Source organism: Rhincodon typus, chromosome 6 (assembly GCF_021869965.1).
Source record: "Rhincodon typus isolate 14 chromosome 6, sRhiTyp1.1, whole genome shotgun sequence".
NCBI lineage: Eukaryota > Metazoa > Chordata > Chondrichthyes > Orectolobiformes > Rhincodontidae > Rhincodon > Rhincodon typus.
This window is the reverse complement of record NC_063337.1, coordinates 49,241,539-49,259,154: the sequence shown is the minus strand read 5'-3', so window position 1 is coordinate 49,259,154 and position 17,616 is coordinate 49,241,539. Positions and strand designations below refer to the sequence as shown.

Below are 17,616 nucleotides of genomic sequence, written 5' to 3'. Positions count from 1 at the left end.
AGTCAAGCAGAAAATCTTTCACTTGAGTTACTATTGATGGAAAAGGAAAGCAAGATGATGAATGAACATGATTCAGTATGTTTATTTTCATCTCTGTCACCTTTGTTACCTCCTGGTTTTTCACATTGAGATAAATTTATAGTTATTGCTATTACTTAGGTAAAGAATGACGCATCTAGTTTCATAGTTTTGTAGAAATGTTGGTCAATTCTCAGATGCAATTGTCCTGATGAGATAGAAGCCACGCAAAACTATTTTAAGATATTGTGGGCAGGAGGATGATTACGTCAGTCAAAGTCAATGTTCATCGGAAGGAAATAAGATTTGATGAATGTTCGAAATGATAATACCTTAGGTGGAAAAACGACAGAAATGTAAGTGTTCTCCATTATTTGAACATGCTTAAAATTTATAGGCATCTGTATTTTATTCTTAAGTACTAAATAGTTGAATGAATCTATAAAAAAGCTCAATTCCTATCTTTGTTACATTTTTCATTGGTATACTGAGTTTACTTATATCAATACCCTAAATATTATTGCTGTTAAGGTTAGAACTATATGCTATTCACTGTTCTTGATATAATTAATTAATGTTACTGTTCTTGTTTGTATAACAATTTCAACAAATATCTCATTTTCATGAAACCAGATTAAGGCATTAAAGACGTACTGTGTTTAGAAATTGAAAATACTTGATGAATTTATTTATGCTTATAAAAGCTATTGGAAATAACATTTGCCCACATTGTTGTGTGACTAATCTGTGAAGATACTGTACAAAAATGTTACATCGTGTTCCAGCTCTTCATTCTTCCCACAAAAAAGTTGCCAGAATATTTTTTATCTTAATGGCAATGCCCCTTTAAACAAACAGATCACCATGAAGCTGATAGATGTTATTCTGACTCAGTGATGCTGGAACCATAGCAAACTGAAAGCATCACTTTTTGGTGATGACCTTGTCTGATAGTTCCCAATGCCAAGCAGCTTGCTATATCCAGAAGTGTCTTGGAATTTAAGATTGGAATGTTCAATGCCAGAATTATAAGGTGGCTATTGGCATTCCATAAATCACTGTGGTCTATATCTTAAGGTAAAAACCCTTTTGATAGTACTACACAGGTAAAGCACCATTTTGACATAAAGGGGTTGTATATCCTAATGTTGTTAGTGATTTTCTATATGTTAGCTTCCATAACATGTTCCACAGAGAAACAAGTTCGTATTGAGTCAGATATCTAGAAGCTTATTAACAACTAACTATGTACACTAAAATGACATCTCAGGCATTTAGATACAGTCTGTTATATGCTTACTTAGAAGATTATTATTTTACATCTGTAGTTGACTGACTGCGAATGAACTGTATGGATAATAAGATCCTCTTACAATGTCACATGTTGTAATGTCATAGAACAGTACAGCAGAGGATCAGGCCCTTCAGCCCACTACATCTGCGCTGACCTTGATGCCATTTTAAATTAATCCCATTTGCCTGTACATGGTCCATATTCTTCTATTTTCTAACTGTTCATGTGACTGCCTAAATGCCTCTTAAAGTTTGCTAATGCATCTGCTTACACCACCTCTTCTGGCAGCACATTCCACACTCAGTGTAAAAACACTTTCCTCGCACATCTCCTTTAAATGTTTCCCTGCTCACTTTAAACCTTTGCCTCCTAGTAATTGACATTTCCACCATGGGAAAAAGACTCCGACAAACCAGCCTGCCCCATGCCTCTCGTCATTTTATATACTTCTATCAGGTTGACCCTCAGCCTCTGATGCTCTAGCAAAAACAATCCAAGTTTTCCAATCTTTCCTTAGAGCTAATGCACTCCAGTCCAGGGCAACTTTCTGGTAAACTTCTTTTGCACTCTTTCCATAGCCTCCATATCCTTCCTAGAGTGTGCTGACCAGAACTGCAACCAATACTCCAAATGAAGCCTAAGTAAAGTTTTATACAGCCTAGCTGTCTGAAAGGTACAGTGCCTTTCTGAGAAATATGCAACCTATTCTGACTGACTTCCTTCTTTACTTTAAAGAAAAAGTGAGTGAAATTGTCTTTGGTAACTTCAGTAAAGAAATTAGGTTTAGAGAAACCAGCTGATCCTGTGAAAAATGATATTAGCTAAAAGAAACATAATGGGCAAGAATCAGTATCTATTAAAAAATACTTTGTGGAAACTTTTTTCTGAATGCATACTTGATGAGCCAGTTCAAATTCTGGATGTACTTTTCAAATTTCAACTGTCACTTATTTATTACTATAATTAACAGTTTCCTGCATGGCTCGAATGGTTTTGCAATCGTTGTGAAATATAGTACAGTTTGCACTTAAACTGTCTCTGGGTTTGTTCCAAAATGTCCTAACCATGGTGAAATCTACTTCACTGTGCTCCCAGCTCTGTTTCTTTTATTATAGAAGCAGCAATCAAATAAAAGCTGTTTTAAGATCTGATACTGCTTCCTTAGGTTTGATTCAGTTTAACGAGTTTCCACGTGTGGGGGAGTCCAAAACTAAAGGTCATAAATTTTGAAAATATCACTAATAAATCCAATCGAGAATGCAGGAGCCTTACACAGAGTAATTGGAACATGGAACAGACTGCCACAAAGGATGGCCAAGGCAAATAGTGCAGATGCATTTAAAAGAAACATGCAAACGACGGAGAAGAAGCAACAAAGGCTAGCCCAACCATCAATATACACAACTTGTGAACCAATAAAACAGAATTAGGACTAATAATCCATTGTTTCACGATTAAAGTGATGCCACCTCCCATGCATTCTGGATTATGTGCTCTGTATTCTATTAGATTTTATCAATGTATTAAAATCCATAAGAGATTGTATGTTCAATGAGAGAAAATGCCTCACACTTTCCGGCTTCTTAAACACACAGAAAGCACAGTGACTCGATGGCTAGCAATGCTACCTCACAACACCAAGGACCTGGGTTCAATTCCACCCTCAGGTGACTGTGTAGGTTTCTTCCAGGTGCTCCAGTATCCTCCCACAGTCCAAAGATGTGCAAGTTAGGTGGATTGGTCATGGTAAATTGCCTGTAGTGTCCAGGGATGTGAAGGTGGATTAACCATGGGAAATGCAGAGTTACAGGGATAGGGTGGGATGTTCTTTGGAGGATTGGTGTGAACTGAATGGCTTGCTTTACACTGGAGGGATTGTATATATTCTGTCTAATATAGGATACATGTACCATGGCTTTTTTTTTAAATTTTTCTATTTTTGCCTTAAATACAGGAGTATTTGGAACTTTTGGATACCCTTCTTTGCATTCACTTCATCAGAATTGATGGGTGGAAATCCCATTGTGTTTCCTTTAGATTCTTCAAATTATTCAGGTTAGATATTTTTATTTCTTAGAAACTCAAGCATCCTTCAATAACTAGATAGAATTTACAACTTTACACACCCGGTTTGAGGTTTTGACCATCAAGAACATATCTAGGCATAGAGATCTGAATGCCTGAGAAAATGTAAGCCATGGATCTGTCTACAAGTAGTTATCCATTGCCTTCAAATGAAAAAGCACATAACTGGAACTCAGGTAAAGTCACGTTGGAGTAGACAGGATACCTGCCAAGTCAACGAGCTGCCTTATACTCACTATTTAGATTCAGAAGTGAGGAATACTGGTTTAGATTATGTGGTTGAGGATGGCATACACTTATGGAACCAATATCTGCTGTCAGTCAATGGTTTTAAGGCAGGATGGGTGGCAAAGTAGGCATCCTCTTTCTGCCATAGGATAATCCCCAAGTCAGGAACAAGAATGACCTATCAATAGTCATTTTATGATCCCATCAGCATTTCACTAGTAGGAATACTCTTCCTTTATTACTCTGCCATGGTGGGAGTCCAACAGCTTCAAAGAGGTGACCTCTCAATGTCTTCCCAGGGATAGAAGGTCAGTGGATCGGGTCTTCACTGTGGATGAAAGACAACTTCCAACAGAATAACCATCTATGTATCTCTGCAGCTGGAGCAGGAGAGTAAACCTCTACCATTGCTGGGCCAGCCTTAATATCACCTTGTATGCCTCAGCAAATTGTTAAAGGCAGACTTGAAATGCAAATTGTAATTAAATATCAACTTTCCTTAATCTCCATATGATACTACTGTGCATTAATATGCCAATGTTGAGTTCATGGAATCATAAAATGGGCCCAGTACAGAAGGAGGCAATTCGACTGTCCTATCTGCACCAACTTTTCTGCAAGAACAATTCAGCTATTCCATTACCCCCTCCCCCATTTTCCCTGCAATTCTGCAAATTCTTTTATCCTCAGGTCCTTATCCAATTCTCTTCTGTCAGTTGTGCAGGCATCTTCTAGATTGTCACAAAATTCAGAATGAGTTTGCATGATATGTTGTGTATTGCTGTGTAAATATAGAATATTTGGATGAAAGAGATCCATAGAATCCCTACAGTGTGGAAACAGGCCCTTCGGCCCAAAAGTCCACACCAAACCTCAGAGCATTCTACCCAGACCCACCCCATCTACACATCCCTGAACATTATGGGCAACTTAGCATGGCCAATTCACTTAGCCTGCACATCTTTGGACTGTGGGAGGAAACTGGAGCACCCGGAGGAAACCCACGTAGACACAGGGAGAACGTGCAAACTCCACACAGACAGTCACTTGAGGCTAGAATCGAGTCCAGGTCCCTGGCTCTGTGAGGCAGCAGTGCTAACCACTGAGCCATCATGCCGCCCTTTTTTCATGTTGTTTTCTCCAACATGCAGCTCAGAAAGACCTGCAGGGCCCAGTTAGTAAAAGAGAATTAATGAATTTGCCATAGAAATATCATGATATTCACAGTTGCAATTATAAATTATTTCCTTCTCAATTATTCAAGTGATTCAAGTGGCTGTGCTGGAGGTGTTGTAGGGTACAGGAACATTTTCTGAAAGCAAACATATGCTATTGAGAGTACTTATTGAATGTGCACTGTTGTACAGAGGGCAATGATTTATAAAAATCTAATATCCAGCTGAGCAGGAAATCTTCAACATTATTTTTCATGCAGATTGTTTCACAAGAGCACCCCAGAGGTACTACTATGCATTTGTGGGAGATCCCTTTGAATTGGCATGTGAACCTGATTATCTCACTCATGACAACTCCATACACTATGCGAACGAATCATTATGGTACAAGCAACACATGGAAGTGGATTCTGAAAACATAAGTGGCTGGCGTGAAGTTATTAATCAGAGAGGAAAGAACTTTTCACTTTCCTCAATCAGCACTGCTGATTCTGGCACTTACCTCTGTTTTCTCAGGTATGGGAATTAATCTTAAAGTTCTGAGATCCAACCCATCAGTACTCACCAGTAGGTTTTTTAACATTCTGTTATAAATCAGATTTTCTGAAAAATGATTGCAGTTTATGTCATACCAAGTGGAGCTTAAATACATGTCAAGGAAATTAAGCACAATATATGACCTTTCCCGTTAATCACAATTTGACAGGTTTGTTCCCGATTACAGTCTGCAGAAATCATTAAGTGTCAATAAAATATTCCCAACGTGAGTTTTAATGGAGAGGGAAATTCACCCTTGTGCCAATAAAGAGCTAATGGGAAGCTTGCTGGGAGACTTTCATAAATGAAAAGAGGACCTGCAGCAATTTGCAGAAATAAAGTAGAGCCTAAAATAGCTGCAAACGTGAAATTCTTTCAACAGATGATAATTATAAGGTTCCAGGCTTTACAATAGTGTGTAGGGCTAAAGCTTAGAGGGTTTGGGGCTCACAACCACCAGATGGAAAGCCAATGCTAGACCAGTGATACCCCTCTTTGAGAAGGATCACTGAAACACACAACCGTCAGGGAATGCTGAGGACACTTCTAGTCTTTCCCCAGGAATCAAGACCCCTGGAGCAGAAGGTCTACCTAGTGAGGGTAGTAGTCAATCAGAGCAGTACTTTGCAGGCAAGTGCAACGCTAGACATGAGCAGGAGCATTCAGATACACACCATATTGCTTCTTCCAGAATAAAAAAAATGAGCCCACCCCCTTATACCCATGCGTGCCAGTACATTTATCTCTCTGATAGTCTTAACAAATAGCAACCATCCATCGATAAAGTGAGGCCAATGTAATGTGAAGTACTTCATAAATGAAATTTAATTTTGAAAGACACCTGTGTTACTTTTGTGCTCTTATGTTAATGGCAATGGAATGGGGCAGATAACTTGCAGCTGTAATGAAGATCCTCTCTGTTTGTCCATGACGTTCAGTTAAGCCCATCCATAGCTGCTGTTTTTTTTAAACTGACAGTGTCTTTCATCACTGAAAAGGTTCAGCCTCCGCCAAATCACACATGTCTCCCATGCATGCCACCAGAATGTTACATTTTTATTGTAATTGTTTGAGAAATGCAACAGCAAGAGTGGAAGTGACAGATACCACTGGTTCCACTATTGGGAATTGCACATCTCTGTCAGAATTCCCCCCATGGTGGGTTTTTGGAGGGGGGAGGGTTGTAGGAGAAGACATTCAATGATTAGGGCAGTGGGCACGTTGTGGAGTTTGGTGGAATGGAGTTTGTGGTGGCCAGGAGGGTATGAAGTGAGTGGAGACAGGAAGGGCAGGAATGGAGGTTTGTGAAGACCATCACAGAGTTAGGGAAACAGAGCTAATGCAGGTGCGGAGGCTATGGGGAGAAGGGTCACACAAGTCACAGACTCAGGGAAGTTTACTGTGTTAGCTTATAGAAACATAGCAACTCAGGAATATAGGAACAGGAGTAGATGATTTAGCTCATGAGCTTGTACCATATTGAAAGAAATGATGGTTGACCTGTGGCCTAACTCCATAGGTCTGCTTTTGCGTCAAATCCCTTATTACCTCTGCTTAACAAAATTTATGTTCCTCAGATTTAATGTTGACAACTGATCTAGCATCTACTGATGTTTGTGGAAGGGATTTCCAAATCTCTATCACCCTTTATGTGTAGAGATGCTTCCTAGCATCCCTCCTCAATGGTCTGGCCCTAATTCTCAAACTATGTCCCCTACTTCTAGAATACCCAACAGGTGAAAATAGTTTATCTTTATCTACCTTGTCATTTCTGGTTAATGTCTTGAAGACTTCGATCAGATCACCCTTAGCCTTCTAAATTCTACAGAAAACAGTTTCGACTTGGAAGAACTATTCTTCCTTCCCCTAGCCAAAGCATTGTTGTAAAGACACTCAAACAAACGTAATATGAATGCTAAAGATTGGAATTAGAAAACAAAAGTGCTGGAGAAATTCAGGAGGGCTGGGAGCATCTGTAGAGAGAGAAACAAAGTTAATGTTTCAAGTTTGTTGAGACTCTTCTTTAGAACTTTGTTTCCTGCTCCATGGAGACTGCTGAGTTTCTCCAGGATTTTGTATTTTTTTTAAATGGATGCAGACTCTCTCTCCTCTATTTAACCAGCTGAGTGTCCTGTTGAGATCTCTTTTCTCCTCCCCAGAGGGAAAGCAGAGAGTTAAGTATGTTAGATTTTTTGTGTGTGTGTGTGAAGAGATGGGAAACACATCATTTGAAGACGATGACTGTGAAGAACAGATGTGTGATGGTACAAAGCTGAGGGGGGAGTGTCGGCTGTTGGGAATGTGAAGAATGAGAGGAATGGATGGAGCTGTGAGATGTATTGGTGTAAGCAGTTCTGGTCAGGAGAAGGCTGGGAAAGTCTGAGTTCAGAGGGTGACAACTGCAAGTATTCTCTCACTCACCACTCCTGCCTTCCTGAATCCTCCAGATCACTGTTCCTATGATGAAGGGATCCCACTGTTTCCACACTTGGGAGATGTCACCTCATGCAGAACCCACTTCAAGACCTCCAGGTAAACCTGAGAGACCCTGAGCAGTCTTTTCAGTTGCCCTCCTATTGCTGTGATTCTTGCTGTCCATGAATCCATATCAAGCTAAGACTTCCTGACTCAGTCGGAGGGTAACTTTGATTAGGAATCTTTCGTTGATAAATTTGGTATGCCATCTCTGAAGTTAAAATGCAAAAGACAAGCCAAAACATTTACAGTCATATTCACCCTTCTTCAGAGGCTCCCAGCCTCACAGATGCCAGTCTTTAGCCAATTTGATTCATACCACATAATATCAAGAAACAGCTGAAGACACTGAATTCTGCAAACACTGTAGACCTTGATTACATTGCAACAATATGACTGAAGACTTACACTCAAGAGCTAGCCATGTTGCTAGCTGCTCCAGTACAGTGGCAGCACTGGCATCTGTACAGCAATGAGGAAACAATCCCAGGTATATCCCGTGCAAACCAATGTCCTGACTTGTCCCTTCCTGAAGACGATGCAGCAAGGTGAGCATCCTTTTCAGGCTAAAGTCAATAGCAACTCTATGAAGACTCAAGAATTCCCATACCTTGGCACTTGCTAACCTGCAAATAATTTCACAATGTTTAAGGAAGTGGGCCATATTCCTATGAAATGGGTTACTTTTCTAATCAAGCAACTGAACAGTCCATTAATAGCTTCTATGCAGAGTGATGGATTTCCAGGTGTCAGATACTTAAATGACTGGTGAAAAAAAGTACTGATTAAGAAACAAAAGCAATCCAATAAATACCATAATCCTTTGTCATTTGACTTAAATCTGCTTGTGTTTAATCAACAGAAATACTTGTTTCAAGGTTTATGTATTAGTTGTACAGACTCAGAATGGAACAGACTGTCAAGATGCTGGAAATTGTGAAGTTCTCCTAATTCAGAATACTGCAAATATAATAACATGTCCAGGAATTCAACATTTCAATGCCTCAACAAGATCTCCTGTAAAGTGGTACAAGGTAAGTTGCTTGCATCAGGAATATTTGAAATGATGCTTTATTCTGGTTATAGATGACCACACTTGGGGAGGAAGATCTGAGAAGAATTCAAATTTTGGAGACAAGAATTCAGAGAAATTAAAGCCCAATTAATCAAAATTAAAATGTAATGTTTCAAACACTCACTAGAAAACAAAAGAGAAATTAAAGCTCGTTTATTTTTGTTTGTCTACAGTTGCTGAAAATAATGCAGGAAATGGAAAATAGTGTGTTAGTTATACTGATTGATTAGTTATGCAAGAAGACAGCTATGATGTTAAGTAATCTTAACTAGATGCTAATGCAGCAGTGTAACTGACTTTAGGTTTTCTGGATTAGAGGAGAGGGAACATTCATTATTATCCAATAATTTATGCTAATAATTCCAATACAAAATAAGGATACACTGCAATGATGGAGAAACCTAGCCCCATTCCCTGCCAGGATCATGCTACTCATTTGAATGAGGTACTGAATCATTGTTGATGCTGTGGAATTATATTCCAGTATAATTCAATAATTGTACAAACAGGTAAAACAGAGTTTACAAGACTAATATTTAAAATTTCAAAGTAATGCTTTGGAGTTTGATAACTTGTCTTGATTTGGTGATCGTATACCAGTCTGTAGGGGGTATGTGTTATTGACTGCTGCATTTGTTTGACCACTTGGTTGTCTTGCTGCTGGTTGCTTATACTCAACGTCGCCACACAATCATCTTTGTCAGAGTGTTCTGCTTCACTCTCGCTGTGAATGATTGGTTAGCTGTACACCAGTCCGAACTGGCTCCTGTTCCATCCTTTTCATGTTCAGTAAAGACTTTGCATGATCTGAGTGGTTGAACTTTTTTAGAAACCTTTGCTGTTATGCAAATGTTTGTATTTGTACTTCTAACTTTCACTCTCTGTCCAATGCATAGCTTTGTCAGTTGTCTATCTGCTCACTCATCACGTGTCTCTCTCATTTTCCTCTGTGTTTGAAGAAGAAGGTACTGTGTCTAGGATGGTTAGACAATTGGTTGCTGAGCAACATAGTTCGCACTTGCCTTCTGAGTATAAATTGTGTGGGAGATGGTAATCTCTTCTCCATTGGTGTTGCATGAAAATGCAGCAATGCAATGTGAAAATCTGGTTTTGTTCCCTGATACTTAATGATTATTCATATGATGGCACGTACCATATACTCTGCTGTACTGTTGAAATGGTGCCAGTGGGGTAATGATATGATTATGGGTCACTCCCCACTTAGTACATGCCTTCAAACTGTTTGCCAGCATATTGTGGTCCATTGTTGGACATTATCTGATTTGAGACACTAAATGAACTGTAAATATTGCTCATTGTATCAACGACAGTCATGCTTGTTGCTTTGCTAAGTTGTCAAATACAGGATAATACAGAGAAGTAGTCCATAAAGCATCCTAAGCCTTCCAGCTGTCTGCTTGCACTGCACTGGTCTTGTGTCCCAACTCGAGAGTGTGCATCGGATATTTTATCCCTTTTGCTTTGTAACTGAGGCAAGGTTAGAAATTTGGGTCAAGACAGTGTGGAGCTGGAGGAACACAGCAGGTCAGCAGCATCAGAGGAGAAGGAAAGTCAATGTTTCGGGTCGATTTTCCTGCTCCTCTGATGCTGCTTGACCTGCTGTATTCCTCCAGCTCCACACTGTGTTGACTCTGACTCCAGCACCTGCAATTCTTGCTATCTCTGAAGCTTAGAAATTTCTTTTTATCTTAAAAGAACTGACATTCTAATCCTACGCTCCAGTGAAATAAGTTCCAGCCTATCTAGCCTTTCCTTATAACTCAAATCCTCTATACCCAGCAACATCCTGGTAAAGTTTATAGGTGTGAGGCTGGAAAAGCACAGCAGGACTGACAAAGGATTTTGGCCCGAAACGTTGACTTTCCTGCTCCTCCGATGCTGTCTGACCAACTGTGCTTTTCCAGCCTCACAACTATAGACACTGGCTTCCAGCACCTGAAGTCATTGTCTCCAACATCCTGGTAAATCTATTCCGAACCCTCTCCAGCTTGATAATATCCTTCCTATAACTGGGTGATCAGAACTGTACACAGTATTTCAGAAGAGGCCTCATCAATGTCCTGTACAACCTCAACATGACATCCCAACTCCTTTACTCAAAGATTGAACAATGAAGGCAAGTGTGCCAAACGCCTTTTTAATCACCCTGTCTATACGTGCCGCAAATTCTAAAGAATTATGTACCTGCACCCCTAGGTCCCTCTGTTCTACAACACTACCCAAGGCCCTACCGTTAATTGTATAAACCCTACCCTTGTTTGTTGTACCAAAATGTGATACCTCACATTTATACAGGTTGAAATCCATCTGCCATTTTTCAGCCCATTGACCCATTTGATCACAATCCCTTTGAAATCTTAGAAAACCTTCTTCACTGTCTACAATGCCACCAATTTGATGTCATTCGCAAACTTACAAACCATAACTTCTATATTCGCATCCAAATCATTTATGTAAATGACAAACAAAAGAGGACCCAGAACTGATCCCTGCGGAACACCACTGGTCGCAGGCCTCCAGCCCGAAAAGCAAACCTCCACTATTACTCCCTGTCTCCTTCTGTTAAGCCAATTATACTTTAAAAGTGCTTATATTTTCAAAAGTACTTTAGCATGTCTCACGGTTATGAAGGGCACTATATTAATGCAATATTTGTTTTTTTCTTCCTGAGCTTGTTTTAACATAGATCTCACAGGTAATCAAGCTAGTAATCACACAGTATACTAATTCTCTGCCCTTGCGAATTTATGCAGATTCACTAATATTGATAACAGCACAGCACTGTAATTACACTGTAATGCCCACACTGTAATTACACTGTAATCTCCTGTTATTTACGATTGGCTTTAATTTCTTTCAGAATAAAAAGATATTTGAAGAATATATTGAACGAGTATCTCTCAAGATAAAAAATGGACAAATTAATCTAAATAGAATATATGAATCTGATGCTGGTATTTACACATGTACCTTTAAGTTTGTAGAAAATAATATCAAATGGGTCGTGAAAAGAACATTTACAGTAAAAGTTATAGGTAAGTCAAAAGATTATAAATTATCTTGAATTGATTTGTTTTGTGCTTCTTCTGCTCACCTGCAGAAGTTTAATATGCTCACCCACTCACGTTCCATCATCTACACTCAAACACCAATCAGCATTATGGGTCAACACTTTGAGGAGGAAGCAGAAAGGAAGGAAATCAGAACTTCTTAAAAATCTAAATTCAATATGTGACAAAAACTTTCCATTTCTGAACAACCCTTCCAATGTCCATTGGGCACAGTGGAGTTTCAATGGTGAAAGTTCTGCGATAAGCAGTGTAGTTTTTTTCAGTTTGTTTTAACCTCAGCTAAGCCTGAAGGCTGTTTGATATAAAATGCAATATATTTTTCTTTAATCTTGGAGTTGCAATTAGGAAAGGTTTTCAAAAGTATAAGAAACAAAAACCTTTGAGCTGCTTCATCTCCAATAGAGAGAAAGCAAAGTCCTCTTAGTTAAGAGAAACAGATCTTTTGGTGCTTAAGATTAAAGGTTAATGATCACATAGTTTATCTGCCTGGTCATTCAGGTTACAGTTAAACCATTTCTGGCCAGGACACAGTTTAGAGTCACTCTCAGGAAAAGATTTACTGTTTAATGTTAGAATGAAAATCAATACTCAGCCCAGGATCACATGGACTGAAACTAGCCTACAGAGACTTACCATTGCATGATCAGCACTTAGGCATACGCTTTAATAAATTAGATTTGTAATCCCAGGATACATTTTCAAAGCTCTTTTCAAGGCATGGGGTCCCATCTGACTGAAAAATGAAACTGAGATTTGACCATGGACAGTAGCGCTCAATTTTCTGGTGATTCATTTTAATGCTTAATTCCATATCCAATTCTTAGCTATCCTCTAAACAAGTGAGACTCTACACCAAGAGCAAAACCTTTGACATTTACCCTCTATTTCATGTGGACTGGACTGGAATTAGATGAGAGGTCATTTACCTAAGTTATTGAACACCTGTGGTATATGCAGTTTGCCAAACTTCAAACTCCTCTCAGTGAGTCTACTGCAGGAAAGCTACTCTAGGAAATGTTTTTTTTCTTTTCCCTGCAATATTCTTCTGTGTGTAGGCATGGTACCTCCATGCTAGCTGATACAATCAGCCATGCTATTCAAAGCCACTGCCTCTGCTTCTCATGGGGCCTGTCTGTACATTGGTATTCTAATTTACCAACACAGCAACAATGACTATGGTATGAAAAGTAACTCACTTAAAACATGTTGAAGATGTGATAAGAATCTATGTAAGTGCAAGTTAATGTTTTCAAAGCAGACGGAACATATGTTTGTGGTTATGTTTGTGGATCTCAATAATCAGGTTGTGGTTCAATTTTCACCCTTCCTTCTTAAGGTATACACATACCAAAATAGGTCTTCGAAGTGCTGTTGCTAGTGACTGGGGAGAAATGGTCTTGTAATGTGCCACTCCTGCATTTGCATTGACCTAGGCATCATGGCTTACAGCTGAACTATGTTGTCTTAGCCCTGCTGATTATTTCATTATTTATAAACACACTGTTTCATTGTCAGTTGTGTGAATGATAAATCAGGAGTAATAAAAGTCATCTAGAAACTCTATGGGCAGGATCTTATGACCTTTTGGTTAAGTGCAAGTTGCATCATACGTTTTGGAGGGAATTCCACTATGAGGCATCGTGCGTTCTCTTGTCATTTCTTTTCAAACACATCTCATCAGGGACCTACCCTGCTCCTGTGGCATGCCTTATGTCCAACCCCAGCCCCATCTTACCTCGTGCCATTCCTGAAGCAACTCACTACTCACCAATGAACATTCACTGCACAGGGAGAAACGGGAATGGGACACACTAGCAGTGCAGTGAGTCATGCCATCAGTTGGTTGCCCCTCCATGAACAGGCTAGCAGGTCCAACGAGAAGCCAAGGCCAGCACCCTCAGAATCCGCTGAACAGATGTTGAAACCTGCACTCCATCACTCCAGCCATCTGGTCCTCAGCTCTGAGGAGGAACCACACTCACGCGGAAATGATTCTTGGAAGCTAATGCTGAGGAGGGTCCAAGTGTCTCCAAGGCCTATGGCTTCATTGTGGAGCAGGACTCCATCCAAGCAGCAGAATCTTGGACAACGCTAGGACGTTAGTGGGAGTGAAAGTCTTCTGAGGGCACTTTCATAGCAGGGGTTACAGTCCACTGTTGCCATGTTTGCATAAATTTTATTTGCACTACATCTGTCACTGTAGCCTCCAATGTAACTGTGCCATCACAATGCCTCACTCTATGCCCACAGTGGATGTACCATGGGTCAATGTTTGAGTTGAGAGCGCTGTGAAAGGAGCACGAACAAGCAGTACATAAGGGCAAAGTGTTTTGTCGGCACCACTACCCTTCATGGTCAACCATTTCTGTTCTTTCCCTGGCTTCTGTGGGCACCTGCCCACCTTCACCCCAACTAAGTGTCCATGACACATGTGGTCATTTCACTGCCCCTGCCATCCCTTGAAGGCCAGGATGCTGCTGACCATGGCAAACTTCCATCCCACATGATCCCTCCCCATCCAATATTGTTGCCCATTTCACTCTCATCCCTTATCAGCCTCAGCCTGTACCCATCAGTCCAAAAGAATAACATTCTGAAGTTCCTTTCTGAGGTATGGTCCCACTAGTGAATCCCCCAGCCCCTTTCCCCTTGGTTAATGTAAAGGTCCCAACAGATTGACCATGACCTACTCGATTGAGTGATCAGACAGGACAACATGAGACAGAAAGAGTCCAGACCTCTGACTGGAGCCTGTACAACCCCTTGACCATGTTAGTCCTACCTCCACCAGACTGACTGTTATGGAGCCATGAGTTTGACCATGAGGAGGCAAGAATCCCCTGACGGAGAACATCCCAACTGGAGACTTGGCCACGGCCAATCCCTGGAATGGTATGGGAGGCTGCCCCTGACTTACTGTGTTGATGACGGTTGACTCCATGGATTTCAGTGATGAAAAGTGGGGCAGTCAGAGCACCAAAAGTAAGATTGCCCCAAACCGCTGACATTACCTTGACTTTAGAGTGTGTTCATGCTGAATGGGAAAAAAAACACAATTGGCAAGAACATATCCAGAAGCAGCAACGATTTTAGCTCGGGGAATCTCTTTGAGACACCCCTGAGTCTCGTTGAGACGGGGGTGCCTTCAGAGTACCTGCACAGACAGATTCAGCATAGAACGAAGCATTGTTAGGATTGTCAGCTCGGCGTGGCAGGTTTGCAGCCTGGTATGGTGGACTCTCGCCACAGCATTGGTATTCTCTCGACCAGGAGGGGTGATCTCTCAGTGGCCCAACGTGGTGATCTCTCAGCCCGGCCTGGTGGTCTATCAGCAGTACGTGGTGGTCTCTTGGCCTGGCATGGCCTCAGTGTGGACCTCTGGTCTCGAAGTACAGTCCCACCGTGACTAAGCGCTTACGAAAGACTGTAATGTTTGAACTTTCAGCTTTATTTCTTTATTTTCTACTTAAAATTAAGAAGGTCTGCAATGTGTAACTTTTAACCTTATTGTGTATGATCTATGCTATACTATAATTACTGTAATGTTTAACTTTTAACTTTGTTCTTTCTTTCTACCTTGCTCTGAAGATTCTGTACCCAGGTACTTGTACCTATGATGGCGCCTTGTGTGGTGACATTGTACACTTTTCACTGTACTCCTGTATTTTTGTACTTGAGTACGTGTGACAATAAAATCAAAACTGAAAAAATCAAAATCAAATCCCCTAAGAAGGTGAGAAATGGATACCTGCTGCCCATGTTATGTGTTTGCCAAGTACAATGCTGGCACATGTTGCAGTTGTAAGATTGGTGTAGCACACTAATGTATAACAAGACGTGTGCCCCCTTGACTGAGGACTGCTGACCAGCAAGGCAAGAGGCACTGTCCTATAACTCTGCTAATGGGCAATGCAGGGCCAAGCAAGGCAAGACAAGAAAGGATGTTGCCAGCATGTAGATTGGTGCAAAGTGAGTGAGAATTAAGAGAGCAAGCAAGTGGCCCTGAGATATTAGGCTGGTCCAATCTCTGAGCTGGGTGCCTGTCCCTCTGTGCAGAGATGGCCCTGCTGCAGCCTTTCAGTGCTTGTTGCCATACTCCCTGAGCAGCCTGCAAATGGATTTGAGAGTGCCATGATGATCATGAGGGGTTGGTGAGTGCTGATGCCAACGTCTGTGGTTGAGGTATGAGGCTCTGGCAGTGAATCATGCCCCTGAGATCCTGTTTGAACCTGAGCAACACGGAGGTCCTTTGGAGCAAGTGGTGAGCTGAAGTTGCCAGGTAGCTACCCTGAGCTCCATGTTGACATTTCTCGACATCTAGCTTGTTGTTGTAGCTCTAGACTAGTTTATGGTTTCGCTGTTTCACTGTCCATTCCATACTCCAAGCAATCCTTGATTCCAATCCAATCTTGCATTCTACAAACTGCCTATGGCCCAAACCGTTCATTCTGGAATCCAACATTACTAAAATTCCACATGGCCTTAGTGCTGAGGTTTCTGGATTTGAGTTAGCGTATCTTTATTAATCTTTTAACTCACTGTGAATTGTCATAAAGTTGTACAAAAGTTTAGGAGTTTCTTATTTTTTGAATCACTGGTGCTTAATTGCTTGATACTGCAGTGGCATCAGAGAAGTAACTTATTTAAACATTACTTATGCTGAAATAATTTAATATTTTTCTGTTCTTTGATTTATAAATTATGATTCCATCTCATTGTAAAACGTAAAATATTTTATTTGGAGTTAAATGATACTGAGACACACAACTGAAGTCTGTGCTGTAACATTGGGGAATGTCATGTGTACAAATGTCATGAGATTACACATTGTGTGGGTGGTTATCATGTAGTTGAATCCCATTTCTTCAAGGGTTCTATATTAAATCTTCAGAAAGTTGGAATCCCACACTGAAATGAAATTTACTTTTATGTATCATAATGTCTGAAAGTTAAATGATTGAGCATTAGATGTGAGTAGTAGTTTGACACTTTCTAAGTTTGTTCCCCCTAGTTGTCCTGAATGGAAGAATGATGTGAGTTCATAAGGGACACATCATCTTCACACTCTCAGAAAGGAAACTAATGATAAGTATCGAGTTGAAATTGCAAATTAATTGTTTATGAACGAAGAGAAAAAGGGTGTTAAGACACATTGAAACAAAAATGCACTATTTTCTGCCAAAATCTGAAAAGTGTCTTCCCCAATTGAGCAACATTGTTACTCTCAGTGATAGTAGGAACTGCAGATGCTGGAGAATCCGAGACAACAAGGTGCAGGGCTGGATGAACACAGCAGGCCAAGCAGCATCATAGGAGCAGAGAGGCTGAGTGCTACACCTGCCCCCATACCTCCTCCCTCACCCCCATCCCAGGCCCCAAGAAGACTTTCCACATCAAGCAGATGTTCACCTGCACATCTGCCAATGTGGTATACTGCATCCGCTGTACCCGGTGTGGCTTCCTCTACATCGGGGAAACCAAGCGGAGGCTCGGGGACCGCTTTGCAGAACACCTACGCTTGTTTCGCAATAAACAACTGCACCTCCCAGTTGCGAACCATTTCAACTCCCCCTCCCATTCCTCAGACGACATGTCCATCCTGGGCCTCCTGCAGTGCCACAACGATGCCACCCGAAG

General features: G+C 40.7%; 1 protein-coding gene across 1 annotated transcript in view; it reads left to right on the top strand.

The window, feature by feature from the left end:
* The first annotated feature begins 300 nt into the window (after positions 1 to 300).
* The window catches only part of LOC109935235 (interleukin-18 receptor accessory protein-like), a 67,940-nt gene continuing 50,624 nt past the window's right edge, over positions 301 to 17,616 (top strand). The window contains 5 exon segments of the mRNA XM_048597953.1: positions 301 to 374; positions 3,267 to 3,367; positions 5,061 to 5,316; positions 8,675 to 8,846; positions 11,769 to 11,943. Of these exon segments, the coding sequence (XP_048453910.1) occupies positions 301 to 374; positions 3,267 to 3,367; positions 5,061 to 5,316; positions 8,675 to 8,846; positions 11,769 to 11,943 (778 nt within the window).